Genomic DNA, 17,203 nt, shown 5'->3' on the forward strand with positions numbered 1-17,203 from the left:
TTTTTTCTTGGAACAGGATGTCGATGTTAAATGGGTGGAGTATCAGAACATGGTGAATTACCTCAGCCAGTGGATCAAACACAACGTGACTGTCATGTCTGACAGAAACTTCCCCAGTAATCCTGTGGAACTTAAGGTAAAGCACAATGCATTCTTAATTTTATCAAACTTCTTTGGAGATCTATATCGATCCTGTAGATCCATTGTGCAACACACCGGTTTCTTATGTTCATGTGCTAACGTAACATTGGTTCAGGTGTTAAATTCAAGGTTTCAACTAAACTCTCCAATTAGATTTAGATCATCAGGACTGTAGTTGGGTACCTGAGAACACAAAATGTGGAGCCAGGAACCCAAGAGAGCAAAACTGGTGCTGCTGTCTGTGTGGGAGGGACCAGCAAATGGTGCATGAGGACAGTCAGCATTTTCCTTTGAGCTCAGCTGCCCTGAGTTGCAGTGTGGGCAGCAGCTTAAAAAAAAAGATTTACAAGTGTCAGAGGAAGCAAATGCTTGTCACACTCACCACAGTGGGTAGATGTTTTATGACAGGAGAGAGTTCGCTAGCCAGTGTATGAGAACAGGCTTAATTAAATTTGGGAGGAAGAAGCTGCAATAAGCGAGATCTTTGCAAAAAAAAAAAAAAAAAAAAAACGTTCCCCTAAAAATTTTGATAATAGATAATATTAGAATGATACTTAAATTCAGAAGGCTTAGATGGGAAATTTCGATGTTCTGATTATGTGTTCAGCAGCTGGTATGTAAGACTCTCCCCAGAGCTGAGTCTGGAACCCTGGGGGCAGAGACCTGCTCACTTTTCAGAAGGTGTTGCATCCCCCTTATGTTAACGAGCATTAAAGCCTCATTAAAATTTTAGAGATCAGCCTCTGACTACCAGACAAGGGCGAAGTAGACAAGAACTGCGCTGTACTGTTGAGAACACGGGCGTGAGGCTTGTCTTGTAATGTCCTTACCAAGAGAGAGCGTGTTAAAAAAAAAACCTGCTGTACACAAACCAAATCATTGTGTTTTTCTGCCTTCACAGGCACTTTATTCACAATACCTGCACTTCAAGGAGAGAGAAATCCCACCAAAAGAGACAGAGAAGACCAAAATTAAGCATCTTTACAAAATGCTCGAGGTTGGTACTGTCCAAAAGACACATTTGATATCTTGCCATCTTGCCTGTGGTGCAGCGAGTGTGTGAGATTTTGTGTCTGCACCTCTGAGATGTGTTTCAATAACATGGGATGGCAGGTATGGATCGAATTTGGTCGCATCCAGCTTCCTCAGGGTTACCACCCAAACGATGTGGAGAAGGAATGGGGCAAGCTGATCGTGGCCATGCTGGAGCGGGAGAAGACCCTGAGGCCCGAGGTTGACAGGTATGAGATGCCCACGGCACCATTCATTCGCCATTCATTCATTCATTATACCTCTCCATCTGTAACACTCACTGACAGCACAGAAGCAGGGTGGATCGTTCAGACCCCATGGTGGGGATGGTGTGTGTTCATACAACGGGGCAGAGGTATTTACTAGGGATTTCTTCCACTGTTCCTAATATGCTTGTTGGATGTAAATGCACACAGATTGAAATGGATGAAACAGGCAAATGACTTTGCAGGAAAGTTCTTTGCTGAATTTCTGCTGATTTATTTCTGCGTGACTTTATTATAGTGTAGTACTTTTAAATGGTCTTTTAATCTATTTTAAGTAGATTAGAAAATAGATATATTCAAATAGATAAATATACTTTAAGTAATCTTTTTGATTCACAAGTAATTATTTCATTAAGTTAAATATAATTTAATACACTTGCCTTTTATGCTTGCGTCTGAAATATGTGTGTTATAAAAATAAACCTGTCTTATCTGGCATAGTTTAATGTTATATGTCTGTCTTGGTTACAATTATGGCCAGGGATTTACTCATTTAATGGCTTTCATTGCTTTGTATCTACCAACCTGGAGTGGATTCCCTCAGGTAGAACATTTTGATTGGAGATAAAGCTATTGTACGTAAACCTTTGTGCTGAAATCACAAGTAAGTTGGGCTGGGTTTGTCTGCAGTTATTTACATAGCACAAACTCTTAAAACAGTACAGTTCTACCATTATATAACGGTCTTTTTTAAGGGAAATACTGTGTTGAGACTTGTTTTAGGGTCACCTACACTGTTGATATTCATTTGCACTCATAATTAAAGGTCTGCTGTACATTACAGCAGTTAAATAAGCCTAGTGAGAGATATGAGTGAAAATGGTGGGTGTGGTATTAGTGTTACATTCCACGCCCTCCTGTACAAACTGTAACTGTCTGAACCTGCAGCGGATCATCTGTCTAAAAAGTATGTCAGGTGTTTTTCACCAGAGGGAACTATTATCAGGGCTGGCTTTTCTGTCGGCTCACCTGAGCTTATAAATGGCAGCGGCTCGAGCCGCGTGGCATCAGAGGGTTTGAGCTCCTGCGAGTGCTTTGGTTATGAGGCCCCTGTCTCGCGTGGAGCTGTGCTAGGTGCTGGTCTCAGTGTCTTGGCTGGGGGCAGTGCCGTTATGCAGACCGTCCCGGTTTACCGCGGCAGCGTGTCATCCGTGAGCGACAGCACACTGACCAGTCTGGGCTCGGCCGAGAACCTGCTCTACGGCACGCACGAGCCTTTCTCTAGCACGCCACTCTGTCTCACCAACTCTGTGTATGGGTCCAGGTGAGGTTACCGCGTGGATGTTAGGCAATGCAGAGGATTGCTGAGGGTCTTGTCTTCTTTACCAAATGCCATGTCAGGACTTGGATTGTACGCTGGCATCTAGCACAGTGGAGAGGCTTGAATAGAACTGGATTGTTCTTATTATTTTGCTCTCTTTATTATTGTAGACTTGAAATGCTGCAGCAAATAGCGAACAGAGTGCAGCGAGACTGCATAACTGGAGAAGATAAACTGGCTTTAGTACGGGCATCTCTGCAGTCAGTAAGTACAGGGACAAGAGAACCATGTTGCAAGCTCCTTCTGTACATAACTATCATGACTTGATGTATCTTAAATATTCCTTAAGGATGCAAAGAGGCTAGAATCTGGAATCCAGTTCCAGCATGAGGCGGAGATTGCTGGATACCTCCTGGAAGGTGAGAACCTGCTGAGACAGCAAGTGGTGGACATCCAGATTCTCCTGGATGGGAAGTTCTACTTGGCTGATCAGCTTGTTCAAAGGTTAGAAGCCCTTGTGAAGTTCTTGAGTTTGGTTCTAATGCTCATAACTCTAAAACATATTTTGTTGTTATTTATTGCCTAACAATTATCTTTCATAGATTTTGATTCTGAGTTAGCTGATATTTCATGTCACAGAGTATCCAAGCTTCGTGACGACCTGCTGATGCTCAGGGCAGAGTGCTCATCAGTGTACAGCAAGGGCCGCACACTGACCCAGGAACAGACCAAAATGATGATCTCCGGCATCACTCAGAGTTTGAACTCGGGCTTCTCTCAGCACCTGAATGCTGGCCTGAGTCCAGCCCTCACGCCTGGAACCATGGTCACTGGAGGCACCACTCTCACCTCCAGCCTTACCCCAGCCCTGTCCCCAGCCATGACCCCAGCCATGACCCCAGCCATGACCCCAGCCATGACCCCTGCAATGACCCCAGCAATGACCCCTGGCTTGCAGCCTGTCTTAGGTGGCGGAGGGGGCATGGAGCCAGGGGTCCTTCAACACCTGAAACAGATGCAAATCCGCAAACCTATGCTCAAGTCGTCATTAGACCCCAACTTATCTGAGGAGGAGGTCAATATGAAGTATGTGCAAGACCTGGTTAGTTGGGTGGAGGAAATGCAGGTGAGATTTGGTTGGTGAATTCCTTTTGTACTTTTTTTTTTTACTTGTGGTCAGTCAAACAGAAATAGAGAATAACTCACATGGTTTCATGTCTTGAAGGTACAACTCGATCGAGAAGAATGGGGATCAGACCTGCCAAGTGTTGAATCTCACTTAGAAAATCACAGAAATATTTACAAAGCCATTGAGGATTTACAGATGAGCCTTAAAGAAGCAAAAATTAGTGAGGTAAGGCATCATATTATGTTTTACCTTAGTGCCAATGTACTGGTGAAATCAATGCACGAAGCTGTGAATCACACACAATGCTGTGTGTGATGTTTCAGATTCAGATGACCCAGCCACTGAAACAAAGTTACTCCGAGAAACTGGGCAATTTGGAGAACCAGTATGGGAGACTACTGGTATGTGTGTCTTACAAAGACAATGTTGACTGCCTTTTATTACTCAGTCAAATAAAAACCTGTGACCTTTTACACTGAGTAAATGTGGTTATTCTAAGTAGTGTTTTCTCACACAGAATTCCTTGTTTTCAGAACTGTTCTAGAGAGAGACAGAAACACCTGGAAAGCCTACATGACTTTGTGTCACACGCCACCCAGGAGCTAATTTGGCTTAATGAGAAGGAAGAAGAAGAAGTGGCTTTCGACTGGAGTGAGCGGAATACTAACATCTCCAGGAAGAAAGAGTACCATGCCGTGAGTTCATCCAACTGTGATAGCATACATGCATGCTAATTTCTTCTTTTCAACTTGTTTTATAACTTATCCCATTCCTGGCAGCTGAGTTAGTGCAAAAATCGGGGGAAAAAATCATCTTTTCTTGTCTTTGTTTGGACTTCCATGTGTTTTTCTTTCTGTCTAGTCACACCCCAGTTATTAGGTTCAGCTGTCCCTTGTTTCTTTGATTCGTTTATGTCTAGTATTTAGTGTCTGTCTTCCGAGGTTTCGTTTGCGGGTCAGTGTTTAATCTTTGAACGCTGTCAGTGCTGTCGTGTACATTCTGGTCTGTTCTGGTCTGTATTTCTTCATGTGAGTGTTTGTTTCACATAGCCATCATGGCTCGTAGGTTGCGCACTCTCTGTGTTGTCACGACAATAGTAGACAGGATCAAACTTTTACTCGTAAAGCAAACGCAAGTGTGTCCATCTCCTCCGAAAAGACAAACATGTACATTTTGAGCTGCTTGTAGATTACATGATATTCACAGCTCCATAAGAAGTTCAGGCTAACTTTACTAGAGAATGGTTCTGACTATCCTGAGCTTAAGTGTTAAACTACACTCACTGTTTACGTCCCCTGAGGGGTGAGAGGTTTTTTTCCATGTAAACAGTGTATGCCTCTAAAGACATTTAAGTGGTTTAGGGATAAAGTTAACTTCAGCACATTATCGTGTCACGATCATGCTGTTTCTTGTAATTACATTATCAGTGTGAGTGTGGTTGAAGACATTTGCCTTTACAAGCCTAAATATACTGTGCCCACAAGCAGAAAAAAGCATAATAAAAATCACCTTATCCCTTTCCTACAGGACCTGATGAAAGAGCTGGATGAGAAGGAGATGGTGATCAAGTCAGTGCAAGACCAAGCTGACAGCCTTCTACAGAAGAACCACCCAGCCAGGCTTACCATAGAGGTAGTGCACGTGTGGACCTGAACACAATGATGAATCTCTCCCGACAGCCTTAACAGCACAGAACCAGGTACCAATGTCTGAAACTAAAAGATCTAAAGACGAGGGTGTCTGAACCTCTGTTTTATCCTGTCAATCCTCAGGCTTATAAGGCTGCCATGCAAACTCAGTGGAGCTGGATATTGCAGCTGTGCTACTGTGTGGAGCAACACCTGAAGGAGAACGCCGTGTACTTCGACGTAGGCCATTTTTTTCCCACTTTTCTCTGTCTTACTTCAGTAGCAGTCCTCTTTTGGCCGATTCCACCCTTGAACCCTGTTCTCCCAACAGTTTTTCAACGATGCCAAAGAGAGCTCGGACTACCTCAAGAGCCTTCAAGATTCCATCAGTAGAAAATACGGTTGTGACCGCACAAGCAGTTTGCATAAGCTGGAGGACCTAATTCAGGAATCTATGGTTAGCAATCTTGCTAAACAGTGTACCATCAATGGCTTTGGCATTAATAAACAGCTGAGGGGTGTGACGAGGCGTGTGTTGTCTCTGCAGGAGGAGAAGGAACAGCTCCTACAGTACCGCGGCACTGTGGCCGGGCTGGTGGGCCGAGCAAAGGCCGTGTGTCAGCTCAAGCCTCGCAACTCCGAGAGCCCTGTACGCATGTCCATCCCCGTCAAGGCCATCTGTGACTACCGTCAAATAGAGGTCTGGGAACAATTCTCAGAAATCATACGTTATGAATATGGTGCTGGAAGAGAAGATGAATTGACGTGCCACAAGTTCTAGTATTATTGTGTCGTGTGTGTACGGGTGCGTACAGGTGTTTGAAAATGAAGCCGATCTCCTTTACAATTTCTTCATAGATCACCATCTACAAGGATGATGAGTGTGTGCTGGCCAATAACTCACACCGAGCAAAGTGGAAGGTGATCAGTCCCTCGGGTAATGAAGCCATGGTGCCTTCGGTCTGCTTCAGCGTCCCCCCACCCAATAAGGAGGCAGTAGAGACGGCCAGCAGGTGTGCAGAACTCATCAAAACCACAGTGTCATTTTACATTACCTTTTGTCAGGTAAACCAATACAGCTACACAGTGCAGGATACAGATAACGCATGGGAGCCCAGCCCTCCCTGGAACATCCTGTGCTTTTTCCTCATATGAATAGGTACTGTACCTTTGTCTCTGACTGTGTATTTCCTCCATTGTCAGGATCGAGCAGCTGTATCAGAATGTTCTAGCACTGTGGCATCGTTCCCACATCAACATGAAGAGCGTGGTGTCCTGGCACTACCTGATGACGGACATCCGCACCATCCGCAAGAGCACCGTCGCCTCCGTACGCAGCTTTGCTGTCGCACCCACACCAAAGCATAGTGGAGAACAAGAGGGAACATCACAGGCTCTAGACAAAAGGCCTCTGAGGCCGGGTTAACACGGTCCCTAGCGCTCCCAAGCTCACATCTAACCTTACTACTCTAAGGTTGTAGTTCCTAGGCAGACGAGGCATTAGTCCATTTCATGAAGGCTCATAGGAACTCGTTGGAACACATTTACAAACTCATTCCGTGCTCATTGTAATAGCTAAAAGAACTTTTAGCATGGAGTCTGGAGTGACTGCGTTACCTGTTCCCCTCAGATTAAGACCACGCTCCCGGGTGAACACCAGCAGGTTCTGAGCAGCCTGCAGTCTCACTTGGAGGACTTCCTGGAGGACAGCGAGGAGTCGGAGGTGTTCACCGTGGCGGACTGTACTCAGCTGGAGAGAGAGGTGTTGGCCTCAAAGGACTACTACGAGGAGCTGCTCAAGTCTGCAGAGAGAGGCAAGATGACCTACGTCTTCATTAGGGCTTCTTCCTGATTCGCTGGAGGAAAACGCCCGCTTGTGCCTCGCTAGAAAGTTTATTTTCAATTTTTTCCCCATACATTTTCCCTCAATGTATTATGTGTACAAATCAGTTTAGAATTGTTCCTAAAACTTTTTTCTTCTGCACATGACTTGCTAAGTTGGCTTGTGTTTGACTGCGATGCCCTCTTGTGGTTGATAGAGGAACATGAGGAATCGGTGTACAACCTCTTTATATCGGAGGTGCGTAACTTTCGAATGCGCGTGGAGGCCCATGAGGAGCAGCTGATCCGGCAGTTGCGCACCCCCCTGGACCGAGACGACCTGCAGGCCAGCATGCAGCGCATCGCCGAGCAGGAGGTACAGCAGCTCAGCTAGGATCCTTCACCTGCCATTATTTCTCTGGGAACGCAGTTAAGCTCTGGCCACCAATCCAGTCTCTTAAAAGCGCTGCTATCTGTCTACTACCTTCTACTCCCACAGAGGAAGAAGGCCGAGTTAGACAGACTGAAGGAGGACCTGGAGGTGCTGAAGGAGAAGTGTGAGGTGTTCCTCAGGCAGGCTGCCAACTCTCCTTCTGTGCCCACCCTCTCTTCTGAACTCAACGTTCTCTCTCAGAGCATGGGTCAGGTCTACTCCATGTGCTCCATCTACCTGGAGAAGTGAGTGTGTAATCTGATGAGGAAGAGACTTGAATGCAGCATTTCACTAAAAAGCAGCTTCGCGATCATGTTTAGACTGACCGATTGGATTTCTAAGTTGTTGATGTGGCTTTCAGGCTGAAGACGGTGAGTCTAGTGGTGAAACACAGTCAGAGCGCCGAGGCTCTAGTTAAGCTCTATGAGGCCAAGCTCTGTGAGGAAGATGAGGTCCCTGCTGACGTCAAGTCCACTGATGTAGTTATGAGCACGCTCAAGGTAAAGCACTGAACATGTTTTTTCTCAGTTTTTTTTGTATTTGAATGCACTTTCCCCCTAACGATCAGCAATGAACATTTTCAGCAATGGAGATCTGAGATCGATGAAAAACGAGAAGTCTTCCATGATCTGGAGGATGAGCTGCAGAAAGCCAGAGTCATTAGTGACCGTATGTTCAAAACACACAATGAGAGGGATTTCGACCTTGACTGGCACAAAGAGAAGGCAGAGCAACTTGGAGAGAGATGGCGTAACATCCACTCTCAGATCGAAAACAGGTCAGTGAGGCAATTATTAATCAACACAACCAGTAATGCTACTATGTTATTTGAGTTATAGAAATATTTGCCTTTCATTTTGAATCACTTTCATTTTTAAACTCTTTTTACTTTGAGACTTCGGGACTTGGAAGGCATCAGCAAATCTCTGAAATACTATAAGGATACGTACAGTAGCCTTGATGAGTGGAGTAAAGAGATGGAGGCCAGCCAGCTGAGAACTCAGGAGAACCAACCAGAGGACAGCAAGGCTTTGGCTGAGTTACTCAACCAACAGAAGGTAGGTTTGAAGGAGAACTTTGTCCATCTCAGGTGTCCTCTTAAGAAATCCTATAGTTAAATCGTACAACAAGACATCTTCCTCTTTGACTCACAGTTTACATATACTTATGTGTGTAATAATTTCATCAATAGAGTTATGTATGTTTCAGGTACTTGTTGGAGAAATTGAACGCAAGCACGTTAAGATTGACGAATGCCAGAAGTACTCAGAACAGTACGCAGCTGGAGTAAAAGTGAGACTCCACCTTCTGAATCTGGATGCCATCAGTCTTAAGCTGGACATGCTGTTCAATGTCCCCGTCTGTTTTCAGGACTATGAGCTGCAGTTGATGACCTACAGGGCCATGGTGGACTCCCAGCACAAGTCCCCCGTTAAAAGGAGAAGGATGCAGAGCTCATCAGATGCCATCCAGCAGGAGGTGAAATAACGATGTGAAATAACTAGCTACACAACTAATATGCGTTAGTTCATTTCTAACTGCTTTCAGTTGATGAAGTCTTTTTTCTCTTCCTCAGTTTATGGACCTGCGCACTCGATACACGGCACTGGTTACCCTTATGACGCAGTACGTCAAGTTTGCGAGTGAAACGTTAAAGAGGGCAGAAGAAGACGAGGTAGGACATTCGTACAATAGCCCGTATTCGTTTATTTTTCATCATTGTTTATGTAAAGCAATCAGGGATCTGAAATGTTTTTGTTTAAGTCACATTTTGTGGTATTCATAGCTGGAAATGTCTCCGCGATTAGTCCATTTAACAAATACATTTAGATTTTCTTGCTTACAGACTTTATACTATTTTTACTTCTTTTAATTTGTCAGTAGAGAATAACATGTATAAAGATCCTTCCTGCGATATTTTAGAAAATTCTATGCCAAAAATGCTGTGCCAGAAATGACACTTGATTAAATAATATTATTGTTATTAAAGATTTGAAAACTGAAATTTGTTTTGCCCTGCCTATGGAATGTCCTCGCTATCTTGCACATTTATATTCAAGTGCAAGCTTGAATATGATTAATGGCTTGTTGCCATATTTCTCTGTACCAGAACAGTTGCTCTAAAAAGCCTTTTTTCCTGTTTCATATGTGCATATTATATGGGTGTAGTATACTTCCAGCCATGATTCACTGTTCTTTTCAACACAAAACCAAATATTCTCTATACTCACATTTTCTATGCTTTCCCTTCTTCGTGCTCCTAAGTGCATTATTTCTTCACAGGCTGTAATACACTTCATTACAATGGGCTACAAGATAAACAAAATCGGTTGATGCTGCCTGTCCTTTATGATACTTTAAATCAGACTGATCAGAAATTAATCCTGATACAAAATATGCACTATTTTGTATTGTTGACGGTGATGGTTTTTCTTGAACTAGACAGTTCAGACTCTTTTCACTTGAAGGGTGGAGGGGCATTTTCATGCATGGTTTGGTAAGTGTGTGGGATCTTCACCACAGACCACATTCTCATTCTATAATCATCTATTCAAGAACTGGAGGGTAATTTTGCCTGTAATTTCAGAGGACAGCGTCCTTGGAAAGAGCTGAATATAGGAGCTGCATAGAGAGTATGGAGCTGCGGAAAGTAGCAGGTGAAGAGGAGATCTCCAGGCTCCAGCGTCAGGTACTGGTACTGGAGGCCTCCCTGGCAGACAGGGAAAAACAGCTGGACATCCTTGGAGGAGAAGTGGGAATGCAGAAAAAGTCCATTGAGGAGCTGAATTTGCAGAGATCAAAGGCTGAGATGGAAGCGCAGCAGTACCGCCTGGAGCTGGAGGCTGCGTTCAAATCCAAGACCATCATGGAAAAAGAGCTTAGTCATGCACGGCAGCTCATTCAGCAGTCAGAGGCCAAGCAACTTTCCTTAGAGGAGAACCTTAGGATACTAAAGAAGAACATCGAGGAGAGCACACAGGCCCGCAGGAAGCTTGAAGATCACTTGCGACGCAAGAATAGTGATGTACAAGATCTGGAGGAGCACAGTCGTACGTTGGAGCGGGAGCTGAAAGTGAAGGAGAATGCTGAGTCAGAGCTCCTGAACCAGGTTAGGACCATGGAAATGGATCTCGCACAGCAGTCTGAAGCCAGAAAGCTTCATGGGGAATCACGGATGGGACTAACAAAGGAAGTTTTGAAAAAACCCACATTCTCTAGTAACGTTCAGCTTCTCCGTACGGAATCAGATGCAGAAACTCTGCAGTACAAAGTGGACGAACTCATGATGGGCAAAAAGAGAGCTGAAACCGAGATCAAGACATTAAAGTCTGAGCTGAACTCAGTGCTTATGCACAAAAATATGGCAGAGGAAAAAGCACAACGCTTCAAAGAGCTGCTGGATGAGGCAAATAACAGGTTAATGAAGCTTCAGGTAGAAATGGAGACAGATAGGAGCAGCACCAGACAAAAGTCAGAAGAACTACGGCAGGAGGCTTCTGAGCATAGAAAATCTATATATAAATTTCAAGAACAAATCAAATCCCTCCAACGAGATAAATCTTCTCTTGAGCAGAGAGTGCTCTTTCATAAAACAGAGGTTGATGGATTAAAGGAACAACTTAAGATTAATCAAGGGAAGCTACTTCAGCGGAGCACCAATGAGCAGGAGAGTTGTCAGAAGTTGAGATGTCTAGAAGAAGAGCTTTCGTCTAAACAGGCTGAAGGTGAACAGATAAAGTATAAGATAAATGAACTTAATAGAGTAAATCAGTTGTTGGAAGGTGATATCAGACATCTTACAGTAAGTATTGAGTCGTTCCAGCAAGAAAAACTCCATTCTGAACAAAAGATTAAAACATTGAAAAATGACACAGAAAGCTTAAAAGAGCAACTGCAAAAAGCCAAAGAAGAACTAAGTGTGAAGGCAAGAAGTGAAAAGGATCTGCAGTTAAAGATTAAAAACCTCGAATCAGAGCTCCAGAAAAATGACGTACAGTTGACACAACTTACAAAGAAAGTAGAAGATCTGAGGAGGATCAACATGGATAGTGAACGCTCCATGAAGAATCTGAAAGGGGAGCTTGATAAACTTCATGTGGAGATTGACAGTAAGGATCAGCAAATCAACATATACAAGTCACAGGTTGAGAGCACAAAATCTCAGCAGAAAATTATTGAAGAGGAACTCCTTAAAAAAACCCAAATATCCCATGAGCTCCAAATTAAACTGCGAAACTATAATGAGGAGGTGAAAAAAACATCTGAGCTTCAGCAGAAAGTCAAAACCCTTATGACAAATGTTACCAACTATGAAAAAGAAATAAAAAATCTAAGGGCAGAGCTGACCTCCATATCAATGGAAAAGAACCTTGCTAACCAAAAGATCCAAGAGCATAAAGTGGAAATTAACAACTTAAACATGGAATTGCAAAAGGCCACAGTTGAAGCTCAAAAGGAATCATCAGAAGGTAAAAAGACCGTAGCAAAGCTGAGAGAACTTGAAAATGAGATTTTAAGGTACAAACAGACCATAAATAGAATGACTGGAAGTTCTGAAAAGGCCACGGTGAACCTTAAACAAGACCTCTCTAGTCTTCAGAAGGAAAAAAAAGATGCGGACCAAAAGCTACAGACTTTGAAGACTGAGTTTGATGAACTTAATTACACTCTTAAAAAGACGAAAGATGAGCTCTTGAGAGTGACTCAAGAAGGAAAAATGAATCAGTCAAAAAACAAAGAGTTGGAAGAAGAATTACAGAAAAATAGGTTGACCATGAAAGAAATGAGCTCAAATTCTGATAAATATACAGCAAACCTACAGCAAGAATGTTCTAACCTTATAAAATGGAAGCGTGCAGCAGAAGAAAAAAATGCAACATTAGCAACTGAAATATCACAGCTAAAAATGAAGTTGGAGAAAACAGAAGGAGATCTAATGCAGAAACAGACCGAGACAGCTGCTGCTAAACTAAAATCACAAATGTTAGAAGAACAGTTAGAGAACTGCAAAAGGATGCTGGAGGACCTAAAAAAGAAACTTGAACTACAGAGAAAGGGCTATGAGGCTGAGTTACAGTTAGTGCGTTCTGAGATGGAGCAAAACCTAACATTGCAGGAATCCCGCATGAAACTGGATTATGACAGAAGGTCAAAGGAACGTTCACATAGTACCGAAACATTTGAGCGAGACGACAAACACCTCTCGCAAGAGATTGAGCAGCTAAAAACAATGAATATCAATGTGACAAAAGCCAAACAGGAGATTCAACAACAACTTGATAGCTTACGTGTTCAATTGGAACGAACTGAGAAACAGAAAGGAACCGTGGAACTTGAATTGCTCAGCGCAAAGTCTAAGATTACAGAATTGGAATCAGAGAAGATCAAGATGAAATCCAGTATTTCTCAGCTAGACAATGTCAATAAAGAGAATTCAAAAGAAACAACAAGACTGAAACAGATGTTGAAACAGACAGAACAGAAATTGGAAATTGTTGAAAAAGAATCAAAATCTGTTAAAGAGCAAGTTGCTTTGTATGTGAAAGAAGTGAAATCTTTACAGGAGAAGAACTTAAAGCTTGAGGTGACCATCAGCTCTGAGAATAGACGACTGAAAGAAGCACAGGTTGTAAGTCAAACCAATCATCAGTGTGCAAAAGACAGTGAGCTTGCAAAGCTGAAGACTGAGTTGATATTGACACAAAAAATTGTGTCTTCATATGAAGAGGCAAAGAAAAACCTGGAGGAGGAACTTAAAAAAATGAAAGTGACTTCTGAGGTACAAATCCTCAAGCACTTACACTTTAAGTCATTGATCGTTCTTATTGATAATTTTTGATAGCCTCTTCTTGAAAGGATAATATAAAATTTGTCTAATTCAAATTACTGAAAATTAATTATATTTTAAAATTATTATATTTTAAAAATATTAAATTCAAGAATATTTTGTGTTAATATTGTAATAAAATTAAATAATAAATGTAATTAAATTAAATATTTACATTTTAATTGACAGTTTTTTGACCATCAAATGTTTAACTGTAACAATAACTTTCACGATTACAGATAGCCACTCTGGAGAAGGATAAAGTGCTGGAGGAACTGAAACAAGTGAAACAGTACAAAAAGGAGAGAGTAAATTGTGCAGCTCAGGAACAAACACGGAGGATAACAGAAAACACGGTCCAACATGTAACCACACCAGGAAACCAATCAAAGCCACCGATTTCCAGTACCGACAGTATTGTGTCTGAACACATATCCACATCTAGGAAAAGCTCGTTATCAGACAAAGCTAAGTCTGGGAAAAGTCACTCTGTATCATTTAATATCATCACTTCTGAGTCTCCCAATGATAATGCTGCTGATTTGTCAACGACAGGTAACCAGAGTGAATCAAGTTCCCCAAAACTTCAAGGTCTCAGGGGACGGATCAGTATAAAAAAATTGATCAAAACCAAAATAATAACTCATGAACTTGCCCTTAAGTTAGAAAAAGGCTTGATAACCACGGAGGAGCTGCAGGCATCACTGGGCCAGTTCACTGGAAAACCTGCATCAATTGCTGGGATTTATTTGGAAACCAGTAAGAAAAAGTTATCCTTCATGGATGCAGCAGAAGCAGGTCTAATGGCCAAGACCTATGCCATCGAGTTCCTAGAAGCACAGGCAGCCACAGGAGCCATCATTGACCCAGTCACGGGTGAAAGCTACTCTTCTTTAAATGCTCTTGATAAAGGCATCATCATTGGAAGTTTGAGGGACAAAATAACAGACGCTGACAAAGCAGTCAGTGGTTACCCTCATGGTGGGAAAATACTTTCTGTATTTCAAGCTATGGAAGAAAGAATTGTAGACAGACACAGAGGGAAGGGGATACTCGAAGCACAACTCGCTACTGGAGGATTGATTCATCCATTAATTGGTATGCGGGTTCCACTGGATTGTGCCATTGAACAGGGACTCATAAATCAAGCCACTCTCCAATCTCTATTTGATCCTGTTAGTAACCCAAAGAGCTTCCATAACCCAGAAACAGGACAGAGAACATATTATATTGAACTTCTGAAAAAATGTGTTTATGACATCTCTGGAGGAGTGTATCTTCTCCCCTTTGGAGAGCACCAGATTACCAGTTTCTCTGCAGCCAACACCCATAGAGTGTCGGTCATAAACAGTGCTACTGGGGCAGAGATGTCGACGTATGAGGCATACAAAGCTAACCTCATAGACAGGAGAACCTACCTGTTCCTCTCACAACAGGAGAGTGAATGGCAAGAGATGACTGCCATGGACTCTGATGGAAATCCTTTACATATTTTGACAGACCAAAAAAGTGGACGGCAGTTTTGCATTGAAACTGCGCTGAGTCAAAAGATCCTTCAGTCAAGTGAACTCGAGAGTTATCGCAGAGGTCAGCTGAGTATCTGTGAACTTGCAGACCGTCTAATTTCACGGAAAGTTGTGATCAAAGATAGAGGAAGTCCCATTTCAGGACTCTGGGATGTAACCTTGAAAAAAAGGCTTTCTATTTTCAGAGGACTACTGCAAAACCTTGTAGACAGACTCACTGCATTGAAGCTTTTGGAAGCCCAAGCTTGCACTGGAGGTATCTGTGACCCAGCATCTGGAGACAGAGTTCAACTTGTGGAAGCATTGCGCCGAGGTCTCCTGGATGAAAATTTTGCTCGACAATTGCAGCAATATGAGCAGGCTTACTATGGAATAATTCACCCCCAGACCGGAAAAACCTTGACAGTGGCTCAGGCAATGCATGAGAACCTACTGCCAAAAGATGTTGGACACCGGTGTCTTGAGTATCAGCTTACAACTGGAGGTGTGATAGACCCAGAGACCCATGAGAGGGTGTCAGTTGAGGAGGCAGTGCAAAACTGCCTGATTGACAAAATCACAGCTGCACAGTTGAAAGATGACCATTTGCATGTCAAAAGTATTACCTGCCCAAAGACAAAACGAAAGATTTCCTTCAAAGAAGCTCTGGAGAAAGGTGTATTTGATTGTCATACGGGTCTGCGCCTGCTAGAGGCGAAGCCTCATAGTGCTGCGTCTACATCATCTTTCCAATACCTTTGGACCTATCGACATTTCTGATGTGGTATCATACAAATTTAAACAGATCGATATAAATGTTAATATTGGCAATTATAAATGAAAGAACAGATCCATATATTAATATAATGCAAATGATATCATGCATTTGGCGACTACTAGCTTCCATTTATTTTTAGCATGTTTGGAGCTATTCCAACAGTTAGGAATAATGCAATAGGAGCATTTGTTGGTGAAATAATATGAATCATGAGCATATATATCTATGGCTCAGTGGTTAAACTTTTCATTTAAAATGTGTATACATGTGTATGAATATCTGTTAATCTATAATAATCTATGTGTTTTCTCAGATTGGTAATCAGCTACAGTACACAAACTCACAAACACAAGCTCAGAGAACTAGCAATCTTGGATTGTCTTAATAAACAAAATGGCATGGAAGTATATATACTCAGTGATGCTGTTAGACATTTAAATGTCAACAGGTCTTCAGATTTATTTGTGTTTTTGTAATTCACACTGTTCTTTCATGAAATATAGAAGTCTGTTGAAGAGGAGAAGAAAGAGCATGGCGATAAAGTTAACAAGTTATTGAATTGGATGGCCAGTGTGAAAACAAACCTGAACAAAGATGGAAAGGCTCTAAGTGATGATAAATCCAGCACAGAGAGCTCTAATAAGCATCAGGTAAAACATTCTATTTTGCCCATGATTTTTCATTCTACTAATTACATTTTCAACAATTTTCAGGTACTCGAGAGAGATTCTTTTGGAATTAGCTTCAAACAAATGGTCTTGGACAGTGGTTCAAATTGTTTGCAATACTTTAAAAATGATGTATGTACAATATATGAAATAAAGAATTGTATTTCATGTACATTTTATGCATTGCTTTTAAATTCAATGCTCTCAAATTTATTTCTATTTTGCTTATTCCGTTTTTCTACTGCAGACCATTGACCATTCGATTTCAGATGCCATAGTACTAAATGTATCAGTCCATCAAAAGTTTCACAAGCACATAAATCAGGTTATATGACATTAAACAATGTAGATGGACAGAATACTGTGGTCTGATTAATGCTTCCTGTGCAGAAGTAATATGAAGCCCCCTCACATTCTGTATTCCACCTTAAGTAACCAGCTCCACACTTGAGCAGAGATGGATGATTTAAGTTCAAAAAGCTAAACACCCTGTACTTTAATTTCTGTGGCTGACATTTTCTAACCAAGCCAGCAGATATACACTACCGTTCAAAAGTTTGGGGTCACCTAGACAATTTTGTGTTTTCCCTGAAATCTCATACTTTTATTTATCAAATGAGTTGCAAAATGAATAGAAATATAGTCCAGACATTGACAAGGTAGAAATAATATTTTTTTTTAATTTGAAATAATTTTCTACTTTAAACTTTGCTT

The 17,203-nt window shown here is 42.0% G+C and overlaps 1 protein-coding gene across 18 annotated transcripts in view; it reads left to right on the top strand.

Annotated features, from left to right (window-relative positions):
* The window catches only part of dst (dystonin), a 115,172-nt gene that overhangs the window by 43,899 nt on the left and 54,070 nt on the right, over positions 1-17,203 (top strand). For all 18 annotated transcript variants that reach the window (XM_076974214.1, XM_076974219.1, XM_076974206.1 and 15 more), the window contains 25 exons: positions 17-136; positions 1,043-1,138; positions 1,255-1,382; positions 2,871-2,964; positions 3,050-3,204; positions 3,340-3,826; positions 3,926-4,054; positions 4,153-4,230; positions 4,363-4,524; positions 5,357-5,461; positions 5,602-5,697; positions 5,789-5,914; positions 6,005-6,157; positions 6,316-6,470; positions 6,661-6,787; positions 7,088-7,271; positions 7,497-7,654; positions 7,778-7,956; positions 8,073-8,211; positions 8,296-8,489; positions 8,607-8,769; positions 8,921-9,004; positions 9,083-9,190; positions 9,288-9,386; positions 16,325-16,471. In XM_076974214.1, coding sequence (XP_076830329.1) covers positions 17-136; positions 1,043-1,138; positions 1,255-1,382; positions 2,871-2,964; positions 3,050-3,204; positions 3,340-3,826; positions 3,926-4,054; positions 4,153-4,230; positions 4,363-4,524; positions 5,357-5,461; positions 5,602-5,697; positions 5,789-5,914; positions 6,005-6,157; positions 6,316-6,470; positions 6,661-6,787; positions 7,088-7,271; positions 7,497-7,654; positions 7,778-7,956; positions 8,073-8,211; positions 8,296-8,489; positions 8,607-8,769; positions 8,921-9,004; positions 9,083-9,190; positions 9,288-9,386; positions 16,325-16,471 — 3,666 coding nt within the window. The remainder of the gene's footprint in view (positions 1-16; positions 137-1,042; positions 1,139-1,254; positions 1,383-2,870; positions 2,965-3,049; positions 3,205-3,339; positions 3,827-3,925; positions 4,055-4,152; positions 4,231-4,362; positions 4,525-5,356; positions 5,462-5,601; positions 5,698-5,788; positions 5,915-6,004; positions 6,158-6,315; positions 6,471-6,660; positions 6,788-7,087; positions 7,272-7,496; positions 7,655-7,777; positions 7,957-8,072; positions 8,212-8,295; positions 8,490-8,606; positions 8,770-8,920; positions 9,005-9,082; positions 9,191-9,287; positions 9,387-16,324; positions 16,472-17,203) is intronic.

The sequence above is a fragment of the Brachyhypopomus gauderio genome, chromosome 15 (genome assembly GCF_052324685.1).
Source record: "Brachyhypopomus gauderio isolate BG-103 chromosome 15, BGAUD_0.2, whole genome shotgun sequence".
Lineage (NCBI taxonomy): Eukaryota > Metazoa > Chordata > Actinopteri > Gymnotiformes > Hypopomidae > Brachyhypopomus > Brachyhypopomus gauderio.